Below are 10,728 nucleotides of genomic sequence, written 5' to 3'. Positions count from 1 at the left end.
CGAAGACTTGGTTGCTTTAAAGGCATCCTTATTCCTAATAATTTTTGCTTTGTTTACATAGTTATTATGTTTTTGCTTCTGATTATATCACCGCAAAGTACGGTAGGTCACAACTGATTGACAACATTCTGTGTTTTATTAAAAAAAAAAAAAAAACCATAAAAACCTTTTTCCTGAGATACAAATTTCACATAACATCGATCTATGCACAGGGGGGAAATGTACTTGTCTGTTTCAGTATTACAGAGAGAGAATATTAAGGCTGTAGTGTAAAAACTTTGCTAAACGGGATGCGTCTTCAACTACATGCACAATAATAATCGGAAAATAAACAGTGGTGTTAAAGGTAACAGCACTTGTACTAGGATCCTTAGTGTTTTTCTCAAGGCAACATATTTCTTTTGGGGGAGGAGGAGGGCATTACCTGAGACTACTTTTCACCTTTCAACTTCTCGGAGGGATCCTTCCTCTCTTTCTTTACATCTAAAGTCTCTTCTTTGAGGGGTGCCGCTCGTTTCTTCTGGATCTCACCTTTGACTTTGGCGTTCGGGGGCTTCACATCGGCCTCGGGTCTGCCGAGGGAGGAGCTCTCGCATAGCGTGGGTCCCTCCCACTTGGGGACATCCAGGTCCAGATGATCCAGAAGCTGCTTCATCACTTCGTCCACATAGCCATTGATGCGAAGGTCCGCGTGCTTGTCCTAATGGAGGAGACGTTGGAACTGACATTGAAAAATGCTTTAAATATTCTTAAGATATCAAAATCTCACAGCTTACCTTTGTTAAAAATCAATACAAATAAATGCCTCAAAAAAAAAAAACAATCGTGTTTTTCATTCCAAATACCATATTTTCACGACTACAAGGCGCACCTAAAAGCCTTTAATTTTTTTCAAAAGCTGACCATGCGCCTTACAATACAGTGCGCCTTATTAATGGATCAATATTGAGTCGCAACAGGTCTCGCAACTATGGCAAGCAGCCACCGACCAAATTTTACCCCGGAGGCGAAGTTGTCCGGTGTATGCTGGGATAGATATACCGCCGTTATTTCCTAACCAAAGTGTCAATCATCATTTGAATCGGTTACTATTGGCTTAGGTTATTTGGAGGTAAAGGAGGCGGGTCCTTTTCAGCATTTACAGGCTCGCATAGGCTAAAGCGGGGCAAAAACGAAGCCTGCAATTTGCCGAAAAAGATGTGAATCACATGTTTGGTTGCTCTCCGGCCTGGAGAAAACAATTTTTACTAGTCTGTATTTGTAAACAGGAATTATGGGGTTAAACAGACAGCTTGCAACAATCAAACTCCATCGATGCAGATACTTCTTGGCGGATTTTTTCTTTTATTTGTCGGCATTATTGTGTGTTTTGGAACGTGTCAATATTTTACACGGTTGGATTTACTACACTCGCGGATGTAAGAGGACCATAATTGCGTATTATTATTGAATGTGATGGATGCAAGACAACTTTGGTGAGCTACCTCGGCTTTTTATTTTCCCAGTATCTTGTTTCAGACTGATCTGGATATTTCTGTGACAAGTCTATTTTTAAATTCAATTCAATTCAAATTGTTTATAGTCATATGCACATTTCCCTGCACAATAAAATTCTTACTTTGCTGTCCACACAGTTGCCAGCAAAAAAAAAAAAAAATAGAAACTAAAATGGTTAGCATTTTTTGAATCCCAAGACTTTAACCTTCCTAATGAAATGTGGAATGACGCATTTGAGTAATTGGTGACATCATACAGACACCGTGTCTGAGACACGCATTTGCTTCTTTGCGAGCCGTCGCAATGTTAAGGGCTTAGTAAGTTTGACTGAACTATCATATTGTTAGAAAATGATATAACGAAATTGTGAATATGCTTATTTGCTGTTAAAAGTGTCAATAAAATTGTTCAAACCCAAAAAATCTGATTGTTTTGTTGATGTCCTAGCTGTAGCACCTTATAGTCTTGAAAATACGGTACGTTTTTTCCTACATGAATATATATATATTTTTTAACTTTTTCTGGTAAAAAAAAAATCTCAATATTAGATAATAGAAGAATAGAATAGAACACCTTCACTGTCATTACACAAAGTGGCAAGGAAAATCAAACCTGCCCCTATAGTGAAGTTAAACATCTCTCAATTTAAGGTTAAAAAAAACGAGTAATATTTATTCATTTAAAATAAAAATTTAAAAAAATAAATAAAATAAAATGGTCTGAATTATTAACAGGGTTTTAGATGTATCGAAATTTAAGATGCAAACATAATCTTGTTTTGTCATTTAAAGCAATATATTTTTATACTATATTTTTGATTATATTATTATTTTAAATGTATTTAATTAAAATACAGGAAAAAGTAGTGTCCTGTCATTTCAGGGCATTTTATTTGTTTCACTATCTTTTAACAATATTTCATTTTTTATTCTAGTAAAATACATAAAATCAATAGAATTATCAGAATTTAAAGATTTTCTAATTTCTATTAATTTAAGATAAAAACAAATTATATGTTTCTTACTCTTTTTTGGAATATTTTTACTTTTATCCTTTTAATAAAAAATCTCAATGATTAAAAAAAAACGTTTTTTGGTTCTATGGAATGTGCCAAATTTTGAAATCTTTAAAATCAGAGTTTTAGTAATGTGGAGTAATATTTTTTGGAAGTAAAATCTTGTTTCATGTACAATTTATGACTATAGTTTTATTTTTTATTTTAGTAAAATATACTTAAAATCACAAATTTTCAGGACTTGATTTTAAAAAAATCTGTTAATTCGAGGAAAAAGATGACATTTGGTTTTGTCATTTGGAGTAATGTTTTTACAGTTTTCTATTCAACTATATTGTTCTAATTAAAAATACTGACAATTACTAAAATTATCAAATTGAAAGATATTTAAATTTTGCTCAATTAAGTCCCCCCCACACACAATTTTTTTTTAATCATTGAGTAATATTTTTATATTCCTATATTTTTTGTTTTTATTGTTATGTATAAAATACTTAAAATTACTCAAATTATCTTTTTTTTTAAGAATAATTTTAGGAATAATCTTTTATATCGGATTTAGAGACCAATAAATCATTTTTGTAGATTAGATTTTGATTTGTATCTTCTTTTCCTGAGTGCTATTCTGATATTTTATTTTCGGTTAGACAACATGTTTACTTTTAAAAACATATGTCGGCCTGGAGAGGGATGGGCGCCACCAGGTGGTACTTGTCTAATACAGACCACAGTGGTTAAGGGATCCAACCAACAAAGATTGTAACAATACCTTAAATTAAAAGCAAGTTAAAAAAAAATTCATAAAAATATTAATGAAAATGAAAGACATGATTGCCATTTGATTTTTTTTTTTTTTACCAAAGACGGTAAAAGGAGGAAACGAATCGTACATGTTTTGTGGGCTGCAGGTTGACGATGACCAGTTTTCCGCCTTTGCGCTTTGTAATCAGCGGAAGGTCGCCGCTTGGTTTGATCTGCATAGAGGTGCCCAGCGTCAGCGCCAGGTCCGATTGCCTAACCAGATCAGTGAAAAAGGGAGTTTTGGGGGATCAAAAGTCGGGAAATCAGAATCTCATTATACAGTGCTGTGAAAAAGTAATCGCCTCCTTCCTGATTTCTATGTTTTGCATATTTATCACTTACAAAGGTCCCAGATCATCAAACCAATTTTAACATGAAAGAGAAACAACCCAATGAAATACAAAAAGCAGTTTTGAAATGTTGATTCCATTTATTAAGGCATAAAAATATAGCCCAGGGGTGGCAAACACGTGGCTCTTAAGCCGCATGCGGCTCCTGGCCAATAAGAATGCGGCTCTTTGCCTCGTTATATTTTCTATATACTGTGGCTCTTTGCCTTGTTTCATGTTTAATTTTTTTGTGTTTATTAAGGGTGGACACTTTCCTTGAAATCAACACAAGAACAATACTTGTATTGTAAGGAGAGGAGTGTGTTATGGGAAATAATGTTTTTAATTGTGTGTGTTTGTGTGTGTCTGTCTGTCATGGCAGGTCAGAGCATAGTGTGGCTCTTTGACCCTCACAGTTAAAAATGTTGGCTCTTTGTGTCAAACTTGTTTGCCACCCCTTATATAGCCCTATATGATACTATGTGAAAAAGTAATTGCCCCCTGAACCTAATAGCAAGGTGGGCCACCTTTCACAGTAATAACAAAAATTAAACATTTACGATAATTCGTAATGGGTGTTTCACAACGCTGTGGAGGAATTTTTGCCCATTCTTCTTTGCAAAGTTGATTCAAATCTGCCATATACGAGATTTTTCTAGCATGAACCTGCCCTTTTAAGGTCAGCGTATCAACTGGATTTAAATCCAGACTTTGACTTGGCCATTCCAGAAACTTTTTTTTGGGACCCAGTCAGAGCAGGACTTGCTGGTGTGTTTCGGATCATTGTACAGCCTCATGATCCAAGAGTGCTTGAGTTTGAGGGCATGAACTGATGGCTGGACGTTCTCCTTCGAGTTCTTCTTTTAAAGATCAGAATTCATATTCAGTCAATCACATCAAATTGTCGAGGTCCTAAGGAAGCAAAGCAGCTGCAGGCCATCACATTGCCACCACCGTGCTTTATTGTTGGTATCATGTTCTTTTTGTCCAATGGTGTGCCATTTTTACACCACACTTAACAGGCTGCGCATCTTCCAAAAAGTTCAAATTTTGACACATCAGTGTAAAAAATGTTTCTCCAAAAGTCTTAGAGATTATCAAGATGCTTTGTGGCAAATGTGAGACGACTAGGTTACTGAAATGTAAATTATTGGTCCATCTAAATGACGTGAATTGTTCTCAAAGACTGCTCTGAACATTGACAAATGTAATATCACCCAGAGTGACAGTCAAAATTTTAGGTGTCACATTCGACCTCAATCTGTCCTTCCAAACACACGTTAAGGATAATACTAGAACAGCTGTTTTCCATCTCCGCAACATACCTAAAATCCACCCCACGTTGTCTCCGTCCGAAGAGGAGATTATAATTCATGCATTTGTTACTTTCCGCCTCGATTACTGTAATGCACTACTCTCCGGTCTCCCGAAGTCCAAAATCAAGAGCCTGCAGCTGGTACAAAATGCTGCTGCAAGGCTTTTAACTAAAACAAGAAAGTTTGATCACATTACCCCGATTTTAGCTAACCTGCATTGTCTTCCTGTTAGCTTAAGATGTGATTTTAAGGTTGTGTTGGTATTATAAAAAATAATGCATGGAGTTGCTCCCTCATATCTTTCTGATTTAATTTCCCTCTATGTTCCGGTCCGGAGTCTTCGCTCTGAAGATGCTGGTGTACTAGGGATCCGAAGAGATTCACAGGTTCGAGAACGTTTTCCATTCGGGCCCCAGTGTTGTGTAATGCTCTGCCCCATGTGATTCAATCTGCAATCTCAGTGGAACTGTTTAAATATAAGCTTAAAACACACTTTTATTCTATATTTCATGTTGACGATATCTGAGTATTGTTTGTTATTTCAAAATCTGTTGTAGCCTGCTCATCTTGGAAGGGAGATTACCTCATGTGCGGTCCCTTTATTTGCCTCATGCTGAGGTTTTTGAGTTTTTCCCCTTGCCCTCGTGTAGGTTTTAGATCAGGGGATGGTGTAATAACAGTCTGCTGTTTGCGATAGTATGCGATAAATACAGCCCCTTGAGACTCCTTGTGATTAAGGGCTATACAAATAAAAAAATACTTGACTTTTGTGGCAGCAGTGCATTTGGCCTGAAAACTCTCCCATGGATGGCATTTTTGGCCAGTGACTTTCTTATGGTGGAGTCATGAACAGTAAATAAAACTCAAGTGCTCTTGTAGCATGCAGCAGGAAAATGATCTGATAAACACCAGCAAGTCCACCTTTGGATAGCTATAAAAAACACGAAATGAAGGTTCTGGAGTGACCATGTCAAAGTTCAGATTAAAATCTAATTGAGATGCTGTGGTGCGACCATAAACGGGCAGTTCATACTAGAAAACCCTGCAATATAGTAGATTTAAAACAATTTTGCAAATAATGTGATAGGATTATTGTCAATGTACTGTACAATGCACTAGCTACAAACATTGAGCATTACAGCGAGCCTTACAGTTTAGTATAAGAGTCTTATCACCTTGTGAAACACTCAACTATTTGCCGAAGGAGAACAGCTGAATTGTCATGTTTGTTTTACTCCAGTCTATTTGATGGTCCTTGTTCTATGATGGTGATGATATGGTCAACTCTTCTCCCCCAACGACTCTGTGACTGATTTGTTTGTAATAAAATAGAAGAGCTGCTAGGGCTCTAGTCAGATGAGAATCAGGCTGAGAACTGATCCCATCTTCTCATGAGCACATAAATGTATCTTGTCTCGTATTGTGTTTTATTCAAAGATGTAAGGTAATAGACAAAACAGAATGGCATGCCAAAATAATTGAAATCAACATTTCAGTAGTAATAATAAGTAAGTGATGAGTGGATTTTTTATGTTTTGTGCCCCCTCCTTATCTTTGGCAGCAATTCTACTTGAACTCAAAGCACACAAACATCTATTGTATAGGTTTCTTTTTTTTAATGAGAATAGCAACCAAACAATGACAGAGGGTTAAGGAATGAGTACATGAAGTGTCACATTTAACCATTTGTGCTCACCCTCTCCCAACCCCTTTGGCAGCAATTCTGACAAGGATGTTTTAACCTGTGTGATTTTATAAAAATAATAAATAATAATAATACATTGGACTTTGAAGCGCCTTTCGGGACACCCAAAGTCGCTGTACATGTAGTAAGACACAATCATGACGCAAGAGTAAATCCAAGCAATTTTGACAAAGGTCAGATCACATTTGATGGTGATTTGATGCAGAAATTTGAGAAATTCCAAAAGGTTTACCTACTTTATTTGGAACACTGTACATTGAGCTTTGTTTTGGCTTTATTAAAATGTTTTTGTTTGAATACATGAAATGAATGTGTGAAAATGTCATCAAATGTACCTGCTTGCGTTGTCTGCTTTGTTCAGATCTTTGTCGGGAAGCGCGTCCTCCCAGTCCAGGATGGTGCTGATCAATTTCCCCCTGAAATGCATTATAATAATAAAATATTTCAACTAAGATAGAATTGTCTTCACTGTCGTTGATCACAACATATTGTACATTGTTTACAGTGAGATTGGACACAGAACGACAGGATGAACATGTCAAAGAAGACAAAGAAAAACAAAACAAAGTAAAAATAAAAGGGAAAAAGGAAAGGACCTGCAAGCTCGGAGTCCCCTGGAGCGCACCACGTCGCAATAGCGTCCTGTCGGCCTCAGCCCCATCACACCGATGACATTTTCCCTCACGTACTGCCTGAACAAACAGCAGATTATTAAAAGAAACATCCTTGCACAAAGATCAAATTTGAGACATAGAAGCCACAACGCGTACCTGCAACACTTCTCGCACTCCTCCACAAACATGTTCCCGTGAAGCTCTGACAACAAGTTCCTGCAGAGGAGGGGGTAAATTTCCTATATTTCTAATGTTCTGTACTGTCTTTATTGTCATGTTCCGTGTTTTTGATCTTCCATGTTGTTGTCAGTAAAAACAAGTCAGAGTTACATCATTGTCTTTTTTTTTTGTTTAGTTAGTTACCTTGCGTTCATTTTTTTGTTTGGATCGACCTAGTTCACGCCGTAGTGCAGTCGCCTGACATGCAAAAGGTCCCTGGCTCGAGACCAGTGGAGACATATGTTAGCCTGGAGAGGGATGGGCACCACCAGGCTGTACTTGCCCAGAACACACCACAGGAATTGGTGCCCCAAAGACTCTACTGGTTAAGAGATCCAACCAACTAGCCAAAAGTTAGTTAGTGTGCCTGCATTAGACCTAAGATTTATGGCCCGAGCCCGAGCCCGAACCCGAGGCAATTTCGGGCCGGGTCGGGCCTGAAATGTCAGTCATACGGTCGGGTCGGGTTCGGTCCTGCTTTTTTTTTTTTTTTTTTTTTTTTTTTTTTTTTAAATTAATTAATAATTATAAATATATGTTCATTAAAAATATATACTTAAACTATGTATGGATACTAGACCAAGGAATATAGTAAATCAAATAAATATTATTTGTGTACAATTAGTTGTGATTGCGGAAATCATAGCGTACAGTGACGTTGGTGACTTTTCCATCCGCATTAACAAACGCATTTTGTAAAATACGATCGCGCTTTATTGTTTAAATAAACGCGTTATATAGACTAGAATCTCCCAATTATTATAATTAGCTCGCTTTATTTTGTTTTAAAGCGTATTATATAGAATACGATCGCTTTTGTCGGAAGCGTACATTGACGTTGGTGACATTTTCATCCGCGTTAAAAAACGCAATTTGTAGAATACGATCGCGCTTTATTGTTTAAATAAACGCGTTATATAGACTAGGATCTCCCAATTGTTATAATTAGCTCGCTTTATTGTTTTAATAAGCTTTTTATATAGAATACGATCGCTTTTGTCGGAAGCGTACATTGACGTTGGTGACATTTTCATCCGCGTTAAAAAACGCAATTTGCAGAATAAAATCACGCTTTATTGTTTAAATAAACGCGTTATATAGACTAGGATCTCCCAATTATTATAATTAGCTCGCTTTATTGTTTTAATAAGCGTTTTATATAGAATACGATCAGGGGGGGGGGGGGGGGGGATTTGCATAGGAGTCGGAAAAGGGCACAACACGTCAACACCCCCTGAATGAAAGTGCTGCGCTAAAATCTTAAGGACGTACTACTACTGCTGCTGTGGATTATGGCCCAATGATCAAGTCGTCAAAATGACGGACGCCCTTAAATGTTTTCGCTACCTCAAAAAAAAAAACCCGTCAATGACAGATTGTCGCTTAATGTAACATCTGCAGTGCAGACACAGAAATATAAAAGATGTAAATGTTTATACAGTTTTATTTAACTTAGGCCTAGATGTTGTAACAAAAGGCAGAGTTTAATTTGTTATCATAAATCACCCCTCCTTATAAATAAAATATGTAATTTCGGGCCCCCTCGGGCCGGGCCAGCAAATCCAGTTAATTAGTCGGGCTCGGTCCGGGTCGGGTTTAATACCCCTCGGGCCTGTGTCGGGCTCGGGTGCTTTTTTTTGGCCCGATCTTACCTCTAGCCTGCATTATATTTCTTGGTCTCATCGTCATAGCACTCAGTGTTCTGTCCACGCATGGAAATGTTTCTTGTTTTGTCTCTCTTTCATGTTTTGTTCTGACAGAACTGGTTGGTGTTGGAACATTATTTAGTTGTTCGTGCTACCTCTCCTCTAGGTTTTATGATTTATTCAGTTAAAACGAGTAAGTATTCAACATATCCCACATCGTCTTCCTTTCATGATTAGTTTATTTAGGTGAAGTCGCTCACCTGGGGAATCCGGATCGCACATGCAGCCCGTCCACATTCTGGCTGACTAGGTACTTGAGGTATCCAGCCCTCTGGAGTCCCAACAGGGCCATGTGAGTGAAGCTCGGCCGGGCCTCTTCAAATGTGGTCTCAAAATGGGGCGCCTCGCCCTTTTGCTCCAAAGTCCACACCCCCTTTGGACCCCTAAACGATAAAGAAGAAAAAACTTTGTTCATATTTATTTTGATTCTTCATTCATCTGTTTACTATTTGTCCCTTAATCTATTAAACGGATGAACTATGATAGCATTTGAAACTTTAAAACTAAATAGGAAGATAGTGGTGCAGAAGTTGTCGTGACAATTTCTCACCTGAAGTCTGGGATGCCAGCTGAGGTGCTAATTCCAGCTCCAGAGTGCACGACCAGGAACTTGGATTCTTTGACCATTTCTGCCAGGGTTGCCACTTTTTCTTTTAGCGTTTCTGGGCTATCGAATGACTGCATCAGCAGAGCAGAAATATTAGGAAAATCATACGATAATCTTTCTTCATCGGAGCACACATTTCAAGAGAAATAGATTATAGTATACTCCATCTTGTACCGTTTATTTTTGGAGAATGACATTCAGTGGGATGGGTACCCATATTCTCCCTAAATTTGATTCCGCCCTTGAGCTACAGGATCCTCAAAACGACAACTATTTGTGTAATTTTTCCGAGTTTTACTCCCATTACTGTTTTGTTTTATGGAAGATTACATTGAATGAAACGCGGGCGCTTTATTATTACAAATAAACAACATTTTGATAGTTAAATTCTACCACGTACCTATTGTTTAATGAAAGTATGCACTTAGCAAAAAGTATGCGTTGTTTGATTCTAGGTTTTAGTAAAAGTAGGATGTTATCATAACAAAGCCGAGCTCCTTGCTAGCCAAACTACTAGCTAACACTTGTTCAAAATTGAATTAGGACCCCCTGTTTAGTTTTGCATTACCTCTGGAAGTCCACAGATACCTTTGTCGGCATACGGCGAGAGACCAGCCGCATAGTTTACCGACATTTCACTTTATTTATTTGATAAAGTGATCATTCAGTAGGAAAAAAAAAATGAAGATAGCCCCAAACCAGTCTGGCGCTTTTTGGTGACGTGACAAATCTGCGACTTTAAGTTAATTTTAAGAGCTTTCGATTTTTTTTTATAAAAAATGAACACCCACTTTGAAAAAATTCATCAACAAACTGGGTTTTTTTGTGTGTAAGTGATAACTGATCTGCTTAAGAATCTCCTCCTTGCGTTGTGTTATATAATTTTCCCCCTCTGTATTCCTGTAGCTCTTTGTTCCAT

General features: G+C 37.4%; 1 protein-coding gene across 1 annotated transcript; it reads right to left on the bottom strand.

Annotated features, from left to right (window-relative positions):
• Positions 1-114: 114 nt before the first annotated feature.
• sirt6 (sirtuin 6) lies at positions 115-10,535 on the bottom strand. The gene is made up of 8 exons (XM_088342302.1): positions 10,378-10,535; positions 9,753-9,880; positions 9,403-9,585; positions 7,434-7,493; positions 7,260-7,355; positions 6,999-7,079; positions 3,403-3,526; positions 115-700 (listed from the first exon to the last, which is right to left on the bottom strand). Exons 1-8 carry the CDS (start codon positions 10,441-10,443, stop codon positions 431-433), a joined length of 1,008 nt encoding a protein of 335 aa, XP_088198428.1. The 5' UTR covers positions 10,444-10,535; the 3' UTR covers positions 115-430.
• Positions 10,536-10,728: the final 193 nt, after the last annotated feature.

This window comes from Urocampus carinirostris, chromosome 1 (assembly GCF_059441175.1).
Source record: "Urocampus carinirostris isolate Australia breed hairy pipefish chromosome 1, RoL_Ucar_1.0, whole genome shotgun sequence".
NCBI classification, from domain to species: Eukaryota; Metazoa; Chordata; class Actinopteri; order Syngnathiformes; family Syngnathidae; genus Urocampus; species Urocampus carinirostris.
The sequence above is the reverse complement of the archived record's forward strand: the minus strand, read 5'-3'. Positions and strand labels throughout refer to the sequence as shown.

Bases quoted from the DNA above. Each gene is read 5' to 3' on its own strand.
- sirt6 (XM_088342302.1), bottom strand. From the start codon at position 10,443: ATGTCGGTAAACTATGCGGCTGGTCTCTCGCCGTATGCCGACAAAGGT. The intron at 7,356-7,433 runs GTACGCGTTGTG...CTGTTTGTTCAG, and splicing joins GAGTGCGAGAAGTGTTGCAG to GCAGTACGTGAGGGAAAATG. The intron at 701-3,402 runs GTACGATTCGTT...CTCCTCCATTAG, and splicing joins ACCTGCAGCCCACAAAACAT to GACAAGCACGCGGACCTTCG.